This window comes from Tursiops truncatus, chromosome 4 (assembly GCF_011762595.2).
Source record: "Tursiops truncatus isolate mTurTru1 chromosome 4, mTurTru1.mat.Y, whole genome shotgun sequence".
Classification (NCBI taxonomy): Eukaryota; Metazoa; Chordata; class Mammalia; order Artiodactyla; family Delphinidae; genus Tursiops; species Tursiops truncatus.
Window position 1 is genome coordinate 40,005,189 of NC_047037.1, and position 17,943 is coordinate 40,023,131.

Sequence of the window (17,943 nt, forward strand, 5' to 3'; positions counted from 1 at the left end):
TTAAAAGTGTTTGTGTTACAAACTTCCCCCTCCTGTAAATTTGGTCTTGTGAATAGTGTAAACTTTCTATCTAGAAGATTAAAGAAGTGATTCTCTATATGATTATGGAAGTAAGGTTCAGATAACTTTGGATGGTTTAAAGTTTCCTACTGAGTAATCTGGAAAGTACTAAAGATACTGCTCAGGGCAGTGTGAGGTAAGCTCTCTCTTCATGGCTTCAGAAGTCTGGTTACTTATTTACAACTGGGATAAGATAAATAGTCAAATAACTAGAGAATTTCTACAAACCACTTGTAAAGTTAAGTTTTTATCCCGCTACCAAACCATGTTCCCCTGCATATCCAAACCTTTGATTACCCTAGACTTCCAACATCTGGAAGAGAACAAGCTGCAGTGTCACACAGGCAGGCCCCTCCTAAGTCCTACTCACTCACAAAGAATTTCCCCTTTGAGCTTCTATGACACTGGCTGGTTACTCACATCACAGATACCTCAGGATTGGTTGGGACTGCAAATGAAACACTGTTTGCCCATAATCAAGTTGATAATCTACAACATAAATGCACGCAAGTTCCTATTCTTAGACTATAACATGAAGCATTTGCTCTCTTCTTTCCTCTTAACATTTTCATGCAAGACCTGGAGAGGAAACACTGGCTCCAGCGAAAAGAAAAGGTCTTCAAAGAAAAAAAAAAAAAAAGCCTAAAATGGGTCTATTGAATTCTAAAAACCCCAAAGCCAAGCAAGCCCGAATTCTTCTTCTGGGACTTGACGCTGCTGGGAAGTCTACTCTCCTTTACAAATTAAAGCTTGCTAAGGATATTGTGACCAGCCCAACAGTAGGTTTCAACGTGGAGATGATTGAGTTGGAAAAGGGTGTTCCACTTACGGTCTGGGATGTTGGAGGACAGGAAAAAATGAGAACTGTGTGGGGCCTCTACTGTGAGAACACCGATGGCTTGGTATATGTTGTAGACAGTACAGATACACAGCGACTGGAAGACTCCAGGCGAGAATTTGAGCAGATTTTGAAGAATGAGCACATTAAAAATGTGCCTGTTATCCTGTTAGCCAACAAACAAGACGTGCCTGGTGCTCTGAGTGCCAAGGACATCACCAGAATGTTCAAAGTGAAGCAACTCTGCAGTGACCGGAACTGGTACGTGCAGCCCTGCTGTGCTGTCACCGGGGACGGGCTGATGGAGGGGTTCCGGAAGTTAACTGGATTTGTGAAAAGCCACATGAAATCAAGAGGAGACATATTAGCATTCTTCAAGCAAAACTGAGGTCCAAGTGGGGAAAGAGATGCTGATGAAGTTGAAAGGGTAATTTTTTCTCCAGGCCAAGTGAGAAAAGCAAGTTGCTGAGTTGGTAAACTTTTCCTGAAATGTTATTTCACCTAAATTCCATTAAACAACTCAGAATAATATCTAGAAAATATTATCTGGGGCCAGGCACTTTAGCAAACTATGTAGTAATGATAATTGAGAATGAAAATTTTACAATTTCGTGCATGTTGGATGATTCAGAATAATCATATTTGAGACCAAATAAATTCTTGCCTTATTATTTTTATATTACTGGAAAAAGTTTAAGTAATAGAGTCAGAATTCTTCTGCTAATAGAGTCAGAATTCTTTCAGACTGTTTCCAGCTGTTACAGGTATTGAATTTCCACCATGCTCCTGTGTAATAGCTGGGTGGTGTAAAAAATCGAACTTTAAATTATGAAGAGGAAAATGTTTGATGTTAATATTTTGTAAATCCCTATCACCTAAATAAAGGGTTTTTGTTTTTGTTTTTTTCTGCATTCCTGCTAGCTTTTTGAAATCTATTGCTAGGAACTTCTTACAATGAGTCAAATAATGAACTCTAGGCTGTTAATTGCCCAGAGGCTGTGTTCTCCTATAGGGAGAAGTTTGTATCTTAAAGCTCTGGGGTCAGGGTAGCAGCTTAGACTTTAGGGCAAGGTCTGGGCTTATCGCTCAGCTGGATGCTGCAATCCCAAGACCGGCTTCAGTAAAATTCAATATAACAGTTATTACTTGGGAACATACGTACAGCTCACTGTACTGATCAAACAGGAACCAGAGCCAGACTTTGCTCTCAGACACCTAGCAATTCACAGGGGAAACAACACAAAGCCAGTAGCTAGAACAGGGGAATAAGTACCAAGTGCTACAACAGGAGAAACTCTTTCTGACCTGGAGAAATAAGAAGTGCTTTGTGCAGGAGTGGTGTTTAAGAGAGTCCCCAACTCCTGGGGACCCCACTGAAGATGCAGGTTAGTCAGTGAAGTTCCCATCACCAGGAGACTCTCCAGAGACACTGTGGGGTGAGGCAAGGAGGGGAGAAGGAACTGGAGATTGAATTGCAATTCCCCTGAGAGGCTCAGAACATCCAGGGAGGCCCTGGTACTAACAGAAGACACTCTTTCCTCCTAGCCCACGTCCAATAAGGCTCATCTGGGCTAGAAGCAGGCCCCAAAACCCCACTACACACCCTATATATAAAACAGATAACCAATAGTCCTACTGTATAGCACAGGGAACTATACTCAATATTTTGTAATAACCTAAAAGGGAAAAGAATCTAAAACCAAGAAGATATGGGGTGGTGGTGGTGAGATGAATTGGGAGATTGGGATTGACATATATACACTAATATGAATAAAATAGATATTAATAAGAACCTGCTGTATTAAAAAAAGTCAAAAAAAACAAAAAAAATATATGTATGTATAACTGAATCACTTTGCTGTACACCTGAAACTAACACAACATTGTAAAACAGCTATACTTCAATAAAAATAAATTTTAAAAAATTAAAAAAAAATAAATCCAGGCTAAATTAAAAATAGAACTACCATATGGTCCTGCAATCCCACTTCTAGGTGTAGCTCCAAAGGAAATGAAATCACTACCTTGAAGAGATATCTGCACTCCCATGTTCATTACAACATTATTTACAATAGCCAAGACATGGAAAAAACATAAGTGTCCACTGATGAATGAATGGATAGAGAAAATGTGGTATATATACACAGTGGAATATTATTCAGCCACGAAAAGAAAGAAATCCTGACATCTGTGATAACATGGATGAACCTGGAGTTTGGCATTATGCTAAGTGAAACAAGTCAGACAGAGAAAGACAAGTACTGTATGATCTTACTTATATGTGGAATCTAAAAAAGCCAAACTCATAGAAACAGAAAGTAGATTGGTGGTTGCCAAGGGGGTGGTGGTAGTGGTGGTGTGATGGGGGAGGTTGGTAATAGGGTACAAACTTTCAATTATACGATGAATAAGTTCTGAGAATCTAATGTACATCATGGTGACTATAGTTAATAATATTGTATTATATACTTGAAATTTGCCAAGAGAGTAAACCTTAAACGTTCTATCACCACCAAAAAAAAAACCAGTAACTATGTGAGGTGACGGAGAATGTGTTAATTAACTTGATTGTGGGAATACTTTCACAGTGTATATTATCAAATCATCACGCTGTGTACTTTAATATATTATTATATACATAATAGAAAATATATTACAATTTTATTTGTTAATTATACTTCAATAAAGCTGGGGGGAAAAGAATAAACTTAGGCCAACATATACTGCTTTTATAGTAAAAAATTTCTTTGAAAAACAAACTAGGCAGAATGAATTAAGTGCAGTAACAGATATAAGAAACATGCTGAAAGACTGTGGCAAAAAGAGTTTCTGATTTCAGGAAGATCTCAGGGGAGTGGCAATGTTAAATGCTTCATAGTAGAGTTTTTCCTAAATTTCACGAGATTATTAAAACTGCAAATGTGCATCTTTTTAAAAAAATGCATCGTCCCTTAACATTTTCCCTATTTGATTTTAAAAAAACCTTCCTAGGACCTTGAAGGCATTACATTAAGTGAAGTAAATCAGACAGAGAAAAGATAAATACTGTATGATCTCATATGTGAAACCTAGAAAAGCAAAAAACAAAAACTAAATGCATCAAAAAGAGATCAGACTTGTGGTTACCAAAGGCAGAGAATGAGGGGAGGGGGATTTGCGGTAAGGTAGTCAAGAGGTACAAATGTTAAGAGGGTCCTAAAAGTTTGTATCACAGAATATTTCTTTTTCCTTTTCTTCTTCCTTTTCTGTCTATTGTATCTATATGAGATGATGTTAGCTGAGCCATCGTGGTAATCATTTCACACAATATATGTAAATCAAGCTATCATGCTGTGTGCCTTAAATTTACACAGTGTTGTATGCCAATTATTTCTCAGTAAAACTGGCGGGGGGAGTAAAAAACAACCTTCTTAATAATCTTAAAATTAGGGGTCACTAGCTTATGTCTATAGAAAATGTCAGAATAGAAAATGTATCCTGGTGTTCCTGACTATTTTGGTAGTCTGAATTAAGTCAAGCCCTTTGTGGCCCAGTCTTAGCATAATGTAAAATTCACAGAAAACAGTCCCGAAAAATAATGAAAAGCAATTAAAATCTTTACTTCAGAAAACTGGGTGTGTGTGGTGAGCAGATACGTCCTTAATGTAGAGCAAAACTTATAAAGTAGCTTTTTCCTATCTGTCATTTCAACGTCTCTCCCCCATAAGCAGCTGTTCCTTAAAATCTCTACTAATATTCTCCAAGAAACTTAAATACTCTCATGCTTTATCCCATTTCTTCCCTGGGATCTAATCTATCTTTCCTCAGTCATTTGCTTTCTTTTCAATGTAAATTTTACCAATCTTTCCTTTCTTAGGCATTTCCTTTCTGCTCTCCCAACATGCTTCTCTACACACTCCAACACACACACACACACACACACACACACACACACACACACACACACACACACACACACACACAGAGTACACTCTTCATTCTGCTCTACCTAATTAAGGCCAGACTTAAAGGAAGGGAAAAAGGTTACATGGACAACACCAAAATATTCCTTAGCAGGTGAGAGGAAAGAAGCTGTGAATATGCATGCCTTGATATTTATTACTGTCATACATTTTATTCTCTGTTATCTATGCGTAGCACGACAAAACATTTATCAATGTAGTATGCTGCCATGGATCTGTAGCAACCAAAATCACACTTCTGAAATGTTCCTTGGTTAGAGACTGAAAGGTAAATATCAGTTAAATATTTCTATCTGATTTTCTAAGTATTCCCAGGTGAAAAAAAATGCCTGCAGGGCCTAAGAATAAAGAATGGCAAATAAACAAAGTGGCAGCAGTGACTGATACATGTTAAAATTAATTTTTCATTTTAAAAAGCTGAACATTGTTATGTTCTGATGATGAACAAATTGGGTTCTGCCAAACCAAGGAAGACTGGGAATTTCAGATGGAGTGTCCTGAAGTGCTTGTCCCTCGTAGGTGGCACCAAGGGACAATCTGCAGAGGCATCAGTGTGTTGAGTATGGGGAGGAACAACCCAGGAAACATCATCTGTCAGGCTTCTGTAAGCCCTGCTTACAGGCGGGCCTGCTCTTGTTTGCAGGAGCTCTGTCTCCACAGAGAGAGACAGACAGACAGAGACTGAGAAGCAGAAAGACAGACGCCAGAGAGACCTCTCCTTTGGCAGGACTAAATAGTACTTTAACGTATTATGGGATATAGTGTCCACCAGATTTTTAGCATAGTGTTAACTATCAGTAGATTAGATTAGCACATTTTACCTTGAAAATACCACACAAATATAAAAGTTGATTATTGGATGATAACCATATGGGTAGTATTTTCACAAACATTATCTCATTTTGTTCTCATGAAATCTTATGGGGAAGCATAACAAATATTATCAACACTATTTTAAAGAAATGGGGAACTGATTAAGCACTTACTGAACCTAGTCCTCCAATTTCCAAGATTGTTTTTAAAAACCTCATGTATTATCATACAATGAATTTAACAATTTAAATTTAACAGTTTTTACCATTAAATTTCTCTGATCTATTGCATTTGGTCATCACTTTCAATTTAGTGTATTTCCCCTATCTTTTCCTATTTTTCCATGACCTAGAAATTTTTGAAGAGTCCAGTCCAGATAGTTTAAAGACTGTCCCACAGTCTGGATTTGTCTGATTGTTTCTTCATGATTAAATTCAAGTTAAACATTTTTGGCAAGAATATTCCTTAGGTGTTGTTACAGTTCCCACTAAATCCATTAGGAGGCACATAGGGTCACACTGTCCCATTATTGATGACGCTCCATTTGATCACTTCCTTTATGATAATGCCCACTAGATTTCCCCATGGTAAAAGTATAACTTTCCCCTCCATTCTAAATAAGTAGTTTGATATGGTAAGTATGATATTTTGAGACCATATGAACATTCTGTTCCCCCAAAGCCTTTCTCTTAATGGTTTTATCATACATTGATGATCCTTTCCTGAGTCAGTTATTACACTGGGAACTGCAAAATGGTGATTTGCTAAACCTGTTTTTCCTTGTACATTTATGAGCTGGCATTCATTTGTAAAAAATAGCTTACTTTTTTTTTAAACCCTCTTCTCCATAAGCAAGCAATCAATCTCCACCTCCCCTTTCGCTCTCATTATAGACTCAGAGATACTTTTTAAACAGTAGATTGCATTTTAATCCACACAGATACTTTTTTCTTTATAAATTTATTTATTTAGTTTATTTACTTTTGGCTGCATTGGATCATTACTGTGCGCGGGCTTTTCTCTAGTTGCCACGAGCAGGCGCTACTCTTCGTTGTGGCGCGAGCTTCTCATTGCGGTGCCTTCTCTTGTTGCGGAGCGCGGGCTCTAGGCGCGCGGGCGCGCGGGCTCTAGAGCGCAGGCTCAGTAGTCGTGGTGCATGGGCTTAGTTGCTCCGCGGCATGTGGGATCTTCCCGGACCAGCGCTCGAACCCATGTCCCCTGCACTGGGAAGGGGATTCTTAACCACTGCACCACCAGGGAAGCCCTAGACTCATAGATACGTTTTGAATTCAAACTTTTATAATCCTGTGCTACTCAAACCGAGGTCCATAGATCAGCAGCAGCAACCTCACCTGCAAGCTGCTTAGAAATGTAAATTCTCAGAGATAAACCCACGCACATATGGTCACCTTATCTTTGATAAAGGAGGCAGGTATGTACAGTGGAGAAAGGACAGCCTCTTCAATAAGTGGTGCTGGGAAAACTGGACAGGTACATGTAAAAGTATGAGATTAGAACACTCCCTAACACCATACACAAAAATAAGCTCAAAATGGATTAAAGACCTAAATGTAAGGCCAGAAACTATCAAACTCTTAGAGGAAAACATAGGCAGAACACTCTATGACATAAATCACAGCAAGATCCTTTTTGACCCACCTCCTAGAGAAACGGAAATAAAAACAAAAATAAACAAATGGGACCTAATGAAACTTCAAAGCTTTTGCACAGCAAAGGAAACCATAAAGAAGACCAAAAGACAACCCTCAGAATGGGAGAAAATGTTTGCAAATGAAGCAACCGACAAAGGATTAATCTCCAAAATTTACAAGCAGCTCATGCAGCTCAATAACAATAAAAACAAACAACCCAATCCAAAAATGAGCAGAAGACCTAAATAGACATTTCTCCAAAGATATACAGACTGCCAACAAACATATGAAAGAATGCTCAACATCATTAATCATTAGAGAAATGCAAATCAAAACTACAATGAGATATCATCTCATACCAGTCAGAATGGCCATCATCAAAAAATCTAGAAACAATACATGCTGGAGAGGGTGTGGAGAAAAGGGAACACTCTTGCACTGCTGGTGGGAAAGTGAATTGGTACAGCCACTATGGAGAACAGTATGGAGGTTCCTTAAAAAACTACAAATAGAACTACCATATGACCCAGCAATCCCACTACTGGGCATATACCCTGAGAAAACCATAATTCAAAAAGAGTCATGTACCAAAATGTTCATTGCAGCTCTATTTACAATAGCCAGGAGATGGAAACAACTTAAGTGCCCATCATCGGATGAATGGATAAAGAAGATGTGGCACATATATACAATGGAATATTACTCAGCCATAAAACGAAATGAAATTGAGCTATTTGTAATGAGGTGGATAGACCTAGAGTCTGTCATACAGAGTGAAGTAAGTCAGAAAGAAAAAGACAAATACCGTATGCTAACACATATATATGGAATCTAAGAAAAAAAAAAATCTCATGAAGAACCTAGGGGTAAGACAGGAATAAAGACACAGACCTACTAGAGAATGGACTTGAGGATATGGGGAGGGGGAAGGGTGAGCTGTGACAAAGCAAGAGAGAGGCATGGACATATATACACTTTTACCAAACGTAAAATAGATAGCTAGTAGGAAGCAGCCGCATAGCACAGGGAGATCAGCTCAGTGCTTTGTGACCACCTGGAGCGGTGGGATAGGGAGGGTGGAAGGGAGGGAGACTCAAGAGGGAAGAGATATGGGAACATATGTATATGTATAAATGATTCACTTTGTTATAAAGCAGAAACTAACACACCATTGTAAAGCAATTATATTCCAATAAAGATGTAAAAAAAAAAAAAGAAATGTAAAATTCTCAAACCCGACCCCAGACCTATTTGTCAGAGTATCTGGGGTGGGTGGGGTGGAGGTGTATGAAATTAAATTCCTGGAATTTGTGTTGTTACTGACACTGTTATGATCCATTTCTGTCCCAATTCTTTTTAATGCTCAAACTGTCCCAAATTTGCCCAGGAGAAGCTCTTTTAAGCCAGCTTCTGTATTCTGTTGACATGTCCCCATTTGTCTTTGAGTAATTCCTTGTTTGGGAGGACATTGAGTCATCCTGTACTTTCCCTACACAGCTGCCTCAGACCTGGAATTAACCATTTCTCCCAGGAGTCCTGGTGCCTTTCACTGGGGGATGGTATTTAGAAACTGAATAATGGTGCTAGCTGTGCTCACTGTTACTGGGGTGTCACTGCTTATAGGCCCATTCAACAGAAAAAGCAAGGAAATATATATATATATATATATATATATATACACACACACATAACATACTATATATATCTTTAAAAGCAAGGAAATACCTATATATTTATATATATATTTAAAAATAATATTGATACCTCCAGATTGAATCAACACCATAGGATTTTTCCTTATCTTCCCCATTTTTATTTGTATCCCTCTTCTCCTACAAAGAACTCTGGTTCTAAAAAGCATCAGTACAGTTACTCATTTGCCTTATGCTACAACACAACAAAATACTTCCAGAATCACTATACCAAACTGCCATCTCTGATAAACCCACTCGGGAAAGTTCAAGACTTCTTTTTAGTTCTTTCTGTTTTTATTCAGTGCGGTGTTCAAAAGTTACTTTAATTAATTTTTTCTGTGCCTGTGTTATAAATATGATATTGATTTTGGTTGATTTTTGCTATTTGTATTCAATTTTAAGGTTTGACTCTTCTTTATCTTTTGAGTTAATATTAATTTTAATTTTTAAATTCATAGAATATTTACATGCCTCAGAAGTGAAGACTGTATGAAAAGGTATATTCAGAGAAGTCTGGCTCACATCCTAGCCTTTCCCACCTATCCCTAACCTGTAACTATTTTCATTAGTTTCTGATTTACCCTTCTTTTGTTTTCTCATTGCAAAACTAATCAAATACATATAATTACATTCTTATTTTTTCCTATTTCCTATACAAAATGCCACATTTTATATACAGATAAGAAATAATTTTAAAATAGAGATTTGCTACCAACTAATTATTATATTAAAGAAGAGGAGGGACTTCCCTGGTAGTCCAGCGGTTAAGACTCCACACTTCCAACGCAGAGAATGCAGGTTTGATCCCTGGTCAGGGAACTAAGATCCCATATGCTGTGCAGTGCAGCTAAAAAAATAATAAATAAATAATAAATTTTTGAAAAGAGGAAGAGGAAAGCCTCCTTAGTACAACAAACTGATTCTCATAATTCCCTCCTCAAGTTATACATAAGTGGCATTGTACTTCTAAATCAGGTTGGATTTTCTTTCACTTTAAAGCATTTTTTTAAGGCATCTTTCCACTCTAGTTCAATGTACCTACTCTTAATGGGAAACATGAGAGACTGGTGACAACAAGATGCAATCCTCTGTTTACCATGGGACAACCTCCATTATCTACATAGTTACATTTCTGTTCTTGTTTTAAAGTAAAATATACATTTTACATTTATGCTAAAATTTATTCCTGTGTAAAAACATACACTACCCTGAATTTGTAAAAATAAAGCAAATATATATATATATATACACACACACACATACACACATACATAAATATATATGTATATATATTTACATAGAAAATATAAAAACACCAAAATGTTTGGGTGGTTACATTATAGATGGCTATAATTCCTTATAGTTCTTAGTACTTTCCAAATTTTATATAGTGAGTGTGTGTTACTTTTATATTCAGGGGATAAAACATTATTTTCAAAAGAGCTGTTTAATCTTCAGAGTCTATATAAAACATGAGTGGATAATGCATGGCCCTAGAACTGTCATTTCAAATCCATTGATCTAAAGTAATAAGAAATCCTTTTAATGACCAGAAATATTGCAATGTACAGACACATGGGGGCATTGTAACCAAGTTTTTATAATTTAAGAAAAAAACCCAGAAACCAAAAACCAAAACAGCTAACATTAGTTCACACACTCTGTCGCCCAGTTTCTGTTCTAAGCATTTATATGTTTTATCTCATTTCATCCTTACATTAACTATACGGGATACCATTATTATCCTCACTTAAGAGATCTGAGACTCAAAGCCACACAGCCACCTAAAATTGTGAAAGCATTTACAGTGGTCTTTTGTATATAATCAAGCTCCTACTGCCAGTTGTTTGGAGAGAATTCTGTAGTGTACCTCTGTGTAATTCTCTTCTAAGCCCTACTTCACATTTTCAAATGATCTCTCCATTGCTGCACTCAGAGTCTAAGAACAGCTAGAGAGCAGACAATGAATATTTAAACATTTTTAGTTTTTCATCAGAAAAAGAAAGTTTGGAAAATAGGAAAATACAACTCTCTGTTAGCATTTTGCTACATTTTCTTCCAGTCTTTATTTTTCTTCAATGTGTGTATATATTCAATAGATCTTTTTTGATAATTTGGTAATTTGTTTTTTCATCTATCATCATATCCATATACTATATAGCTTTACCATATTATTATATATCTTTCAGAAACACCATTTCAGTGTTACATCATTTTCAATGAAGTAGGTAAACCATAGCTTATTTAATCATTTCTCCACTATTGGTTTTTTAGGTTGCAGCCAATTTTTCATGTAAATAATTCAGCAACAAACATCTTCATGCGTGTATTTCCCCTCCCTCATATTTATTCCCCGATTCTGCAACTATTGCCTGAATACTTAATAAATACCAGGCACTGTATTAGGTTCTGGGCTTAGGATTTTTTTTCCCCTAGGATAGTATTTCAAGGTTGCAAAGTCTTATGCCTCAATACATACTGTCAAATTGCTTTCTAAAAGGTCAAAATCAGGTTATTCTAAATGGATTCTTTAAAAATAAGCAATAAAAGAGATGTAAAAACTTTTAGCTATTAGATGACTGATGACTACAGCCTTATGTGTTGAAGAATCAACATGAGTAGTTTGAGTAGTTAAACTTGTAAATTTCAAATCACCTATGACAGGAAAAAATTAATGCCAAAATTTGTACTAGTTTTTGCTAACTATGACTCAAAATCCAGACACAATAAAAGAGAATATTGATAAATTTGACTACATAAAAATGAATGTTGTGGCAAACATCATAAACAAAGTCAAAATACAATTATCGAACTGGGTGTTAATATTTGCAATATATATCGTACATAAATATCTTATGTTCCTAAAAGAATACTTATCAAGAGAAAAAGAACCAAAACTCTGTAGAAAATGTACAAAAGACACACACACTGTTAACAATCAATAATATTCAAATCATCCTTAAACAAATGAAAAAAAATCTCCACCTTCACTATTAGAGAAATGCAAATTAACAGTACATTTAGATACCACTCCTCACCTATCATGTTTGTAAAAATCTAAAAGTTTGAAATCATATTCTGTAATTCTGTTGGTTGAAACTGTGGGAAAATGAATAATCTCTTCCAGTGCTGTTGGAAAAAGAAATATGACTTCTGTAGAGAATCCTGCATTATCCAACAAAGCTACATTTGCACTTTTGAAACTTTTTATTAAACTCCTTATGTTAAATCTTTCAAATTAGACATTTCCTTTTAAATATGGCAGACAATTGATCAAAACAGTTAATCCCATCCAGTTGGGTGCACTTACTGTTTACTCTAGCAATCTCACTTGTAGAAATCTTTCCCTGAAGACAATCACAGATCTAAAACAACATATGTAGAAGGTTATTGATTGTGGCATTATTTGTAATAGCAAAATACTGGAAATAACCTGAACGTTCTTCCATTGGAGACTGGTTAAAAAAGAAAAAGGTATATTCCCAGAGTGAAATATTACTCAGCTGAACAAAAGAATGCAAAAGTGGACATGCAGGGTCTTCCCTGGTGGCGCAGTGGTTGAGAGTCCACCTGCGGATGCAGGGGACATGGGTTCGTGCCCCGGTCCGGAAAGATCCTACATGCCGCGGAGCGGCTGGGCCCGTGAGCCATGGCCGCTGAGCCTGCGCGTCCGGAGCCTGTGCTCTGCAACGGGAGAGGCCACAACAGTGAGAGGCTCGCGTACCGCAATAAAAAAAAAAAAAAAAAAAGTGGACATTCCAAAGGGAAACTAAAAAGGTTAAGAGGCAATGACACCCCAGTAGCAACTAGTGCACCTAGAACTCAGATCTTGGTTTCTAAATATGATACCTCACTGAAAGGAACCAGAGCTTCTCGGAGAAATGGCAGTTCAGATCTGGGGCACGTAAAGTACAAGTGAACCTGAAATATCTTATGCCAGGAAGTAAGAAAGAACTCAAAGGCTGATGGAGATAGGTCAAAAGTGGTGGCTTAAAGGGACTCCCACTGGCCAATCTGAGACAATCTGGACATCAAAAAAGAATACAGATGACAACACATTGAATAAATAAAAATAAAAACTCTTAAGTCCATAGTGGTATATAATAAAAATATAAGAAGTTGAAAAGGAAAGAAAAGGTGTGGGGTTGGGGGGAGGCTCTCTTACAGAGAAAAATGTCAAGGACATGATAGAATTGGAAAGCCACACAACTGCAGAGTAATAACTAACCTTGAGTACAACACTCAACTTATTTGTATAATAAGATCACAAGATGATTTCCTGAAATATCTTCTGGCTTTATCTGTGATCTAGGATTAAGAGACTTTGAAATGGAAAACCTTGATCAGATAAAGGTTTAGGAAAAGCTATGGGATCCCTACTTTAGCATGTTTTTTTCCTTTCTCCCCAAAGCTGAAAATCACCATTTACAAGTACAATCCTCAGCTTCCTGACCTTGAATTCTTTTCATCTTTTGTCATGTGGCTACAAGGTGTATTGGAACTACCCATTAAAAGAGGTTTCATCAGTAACAAAATCAAAAGACAAACGTCAAATTGTGAGTTTGATATATACTTGCATATACATTTGATGTACGTATATGCAATATACATCATAAAGTCTCGTGTCCCTAATATAAATATTATGTTGTTTATATATTATTTATGTATTGTTAAAACTGTAAAGAAAAAAGATTCTGTTTAGCCTGCTGAGCCAGATAGTGTCCCATCTCCAGTCTAAAGCATAAATCTTCTGAGGAAAGTAAAACCTCCCAACATCTACTTGATTTTTAAGAGACCAGGTTGGAGTGTAGAAGTCTATAATTAAGTTGCTGCAATTCGGGGTAGGGCCTCTGCAGGTCACACATCCATTTCATTCTGCCATATCTGGTCAGACCAGTGTACACCTGCTGACCTGTTTATGGTACTCCCTTTCACTCTTAAAAGTGTCTAAGTTTGGCCCATATTTGGTTACCCTACTTCAAGGAGACTCCTGATGCTCCTTAGGGAAGAGTTCATTTGGCTGATGTTGAAGGGTAAATGTCAAGTGAGAGAGAGAAGCAAGGAAAGACTCTGCAATGTGATAGGCAGAATGGCCCCCCCACAGATACCCTTGTGCTAGTCCCAGGAACTGTGAATGTGTTACTTTACATGTCAAGAAGGAAAACATGATTAAATTAAGTATGCTGAGATGGGGAGATCATCCAAGATTATCCAGGTGAGCCTAATCTAATGACAAGGATCCTTACAATCAGAGGAACTTTCCTCACTGAGTTCACAGTTAGAGGATGTGACTATGGAAGAATGCTCATAGATGCAACATTGCTGGCTTTGAAGATAAAATAAGGGGACTACAATGCAAGGAATGTGGGCAGCCTCTAGTGCCTAGATAAAGCAAGGAAACAGATTCTCCTTTAGAGCCTCTGCAAAGGAATACAGACCTGCCTACAGAAATGTAAGGTAATAAATTTATGTTTTTTCAGCCATTAATTATGTGGTAATTTGTTACAGCAGAAATAGGAAACTAATACATGGAACTGACAGCATTTCTAGTGAACCTTGAGGGATCCAACAAGCCATTCATTCATTTAACAAATCTGTAAGTCCTTATATATGCCTGACCCAACGCTGAATAAGATGGACTTCTTAAGGGGTTTACAGCTCTGAAGGAAGACAATCACTGAAACATGTAATTAAGGTTGTTATGAGGGTTCTAAAAGGGTTAGTAGGGGGTGGCATGAGGTATTTAGTGAGCACAGGGGAGTAAACCAGGATATGCAAACATGGGTGGAGAGCATCCCAGTTTGAAGGTATGGCATGGGTGAAGGTTCAGGCAGGGGTTTGAAAGCATATGGATCAAGGCAGTAAACAGCCAGTAGTATAGTTTGGCTGGACCATAAAATAGATGGAAAAGTGTAATGGAAGTGCAATTTGAGGCCTAGTGGTAAAGGGCCTAGAATGCCAGGCTAAGAGTTTGGACTTTATCCTTCAAGCAATGGGAAGATATTTTTAAATAAAAGTTTTAAAGCAGGGAAGAGGGTCAGATTTATATTTTATAGAGATACCTCTGGTATAAGCTCCACTAGAACAGAGACCAAATTTGTTTTTTCTCACTCCCATAGGCACTTGTATCAATCAAGACAGGCTAAGTTATGCTGTGGTGACCAATAGCACCAAAAGTTTCAGTGCCTTAAAAGAAAAGTTTATCTCTTTCCCATGCTACATGTTCCTCATGGGTCAACGTGGGCCTCCGCTCATCTTAACCATTCAGGGATGCAGGCTGATGAAGCTACCACCGTTTCAAACGTTGCCTGCTTTTGGGCAAGAGGGAAAAGAGTTCTGGAGCACCTCGAAACAGCAATTAAATGCTGTGTCTGAGAGTGACATGGGTCACATCCACTTACACCTCATGGACCAGGACCAGGAAGTATAATCCCACTATGAGCTGAGGAGGGGTAAAATAGGCAGTGTTTGGTGATGATTTTTATTCATGATTAATATTTACTAATTGAACAGATGAATCAGTTCGAAAGAGTAAGAGATCATCTGATGAAGTCTTACCTAGTAGAAATAGAGAGCAGGGAAGGAACAGGAGACAGGAGTCAGTGAGTAATCAGATGTGCAGCGTATGAAAGAGCAAGTATGACTAGAGATTTTCAGTCTGGATTAGTGTAGGAAGGGTAATGTCAATTTAAAAAGAGAGAGAGAGATGAGAAGGTGCACATTTGTATTTGTGCCTACGTGTGTAATTGGTAGAGTGCAGCTGAGACACGCCTACACGTTGACCTCACCCTTTGCTGGGTAAGATCGGCAATCTTGGCTTCAGGTCCTTCGCTCAGGATACTCTGTCCTTTGTATCGAGGCGGTGCGGCGCCAGCTAGAAAGCAAAATCGGTCCCTGCTCTGGAGTGGATGGATAGACCCACCATAGGTAAAGAGCATGTAAGGAGCTTTACACGCATCCTCTCAAAATATTCCACGAGTAAGCTACGATTATGTTCCTTTTATAGTGAAGAGAATTATTAGACTATCTAGAATCCAAATCTGCTGTGTTATCCTGTGCAAGTTACTTCACCTCTCCGTGCCTTTGGTTCTTCAATTTTAAAATACTACTTACACCGAGAGTGGTGAGGGCTCGAGGCTGGCGGAAGGACCGGAGAGTAGCAAGAAGGCCAAAGCAACCAAAAACACCGCGCTCACACAATGAACACAGCACCCGGTCGCCCGCCTCAGACCTGGAGGGTACCACGAACCAAACGTGGGGCGGGGACTAAGCCCGGCCTTTGGCCCGCGCAGTGAGATGGCGTCACGGCACCTTTCCACCCCCGACCTGGAGCCGCCCGGGAGCCGAGGAAAAGCTAGACCCCGCCCCTGGCCCGCGCGACGCACTGACGTCACACTGTTCTCCGCCTCCGCTGGCGTTTCTGGCTCCCCGCGGGGGTTCTTGCCTCCGAAGATCTCCAAAGGCAGTTTGCAAGAGGAGCAGGCGGTGGTGTTCGTCTGGAGTAAGTGTGACAGCAGTTTGTAGTAATCGATGGCTTTGGCCTCCTGGAAGGGACATATCTGGACCAAGGGGCATCTTGTCTGACGATTGCACTGAGTCGGCACGCGGTAGTGATTGGGTAGTTCCTCAGAGCAACGTTAGGTGCTGCCTCTCTGGAGAGAACAAGACCTTTAATCCAAACTTCTTTAAGGAGTTATATACAAGTGTTTCCTCTTCTCATTTCCCATTCACTCTTCAACTCATTTCATCTGTTAAAGATTAGTTATTTTGGGCTTCCCTGGTGGCGCAGTGGTTGGGAGTCCGCCTGCCAATGCAGGGGACACGGGTTCGTGCCACGGTCCGCGAGGATCCCACGTGCCGCGGAGGGGCTGGGCCCGTGAGCCATGGCCGCTGAGCCTGCGCGTCCGGAGCCTGTGCTCCGCAACGGGAGAGGCCACAACAGTGAGAGGCCCGCGTACCACAAAAAAAAAAAAAAAAAAGATTAGTTATTTTTAAACGGTGAAAGCCCACAAATATATTTGCATGCAAATACACAAATATAAAATGAAAACGTGTCAAAAGAGTTTAACTCCTTACTGAGGAACATGCAAGAGGTTACAAAGAATCCTAAGGAACATAAATAGTCTATATTCTGAAGTGAATGTACAGCTCTCCTTCCTGTACTTCTCCTCCATCCAATGGATCAGCAAGTTCTTTTGACTCCATTTACAAAACTGCATTCACCTCTCCATTTTCACAAACACCATTTTACTCTGAGCCGAAATCATCTGTGGATCGCACTGCTGCCTTCCAGTGGGCCTCACCCCCTCTGCAATCCATTCTCCATACTTCTAAAGGGATCATTTAAAACAAACAAACAAAAAATGACAAAAAGTATAATCTAGATTATATTGCTCCCCTTCTTACAATCTACCAGTGGCTTCTCCTTTGCTTGGAGATTTAAATCCACACTCCCTATGCTTGCTTGCAAAGAACTGCATGATCTACACGTGCCTCTTCACCTACCTCATCTACCACTTTCTGTCTCCCTGCTGTGCTGCAGGGCCCTCTGGTTGGAATGCTCTTTCCCCTAAATTTTGCATTGTTGCCTTTTAAAAAATCTTCAGATTTCAGTTTGAGAATTGCCTGCACAGAGAAGCCTTCCCAGACCCTCTGTTCTAAAGTGGCCACTCGGTCATCTGTTTAAGCACTTTGATACATGACATACTCATTTGTTTACTGTCCATCTCCCCACCCCCAATTAAAATGAAAGTATGTAAATTCAGTGAGAAGAGCCCTTACCTATACTGTTTACTGCTGTATTCTCAGCTAGTAGAACACTTAATGAGTTGAGCATGTTATTCATCCCCTAGTTGGGGCTTTATCATTCAAGTAGTTAATTGTCGTAACAAATCTCATTATTTAAAACAAGTGTTTCATCAGAT

The 17,943-nt window shown here is 38.7% G+C and overlaps 1 protein-coding gene and 1 long non-coding RNA gene across 3 annotated transcripts; one reads left to right on the forward strand and one right to left on the reverse strand.

Moving 5' to 3' along the window:
- The first annotated feature begins 547 nt into the window (after positions 1-547).
- ARL14 (ARF like GTPase 14) lies at positions 548-1,807 on the forward strand. Its single transcript, XM_033856342.2, has one exon. The coding sequence runs from the start codon at positions 708-710 to the stop codon at positions 1,284-1,286; it is 579 nt and encodes a 192-aa protein (XP_033712233.1). The 5' UTR covers positions 548-707; the 3' UTR covers positions 1,287-1,807.
- A 4,810-nt stretch (positions 1,808-6,617) lies between these two features.
- LOC141278549 (uncharacterized) lies at positions 6,618-16,228 on the reverse strand. 2 transcript variants are annotated; one of them, XR_012331369.1, is made up of 3 exons: positions 16,133-16,228; positions 12,330-12,384; positions 6,618-9,866 (listed from the first exon to the last, which is right to left on the reverse strand). It is a non-coding gene; the product is annotated as an uncharacterized lncRNA (long non-coding RNA). The 2 variants fall into 2 exon arrangements; XR_012331368.1 differs by having other exon boundaries at positions 6,618-12,384.
- Positions 16,229-17,943: the final 1,715 nt, after the last annotated feature.

Bases quoted from the DNA above. Each gene is read 5' to 3' on its own strand.
- ARL14 (XM_033856342.2), top strand. From the start codon at position 708: ATGGGTCTATTGAATTCTAAAAACCCCAAAGCCAAGCAAGCCCGAATT.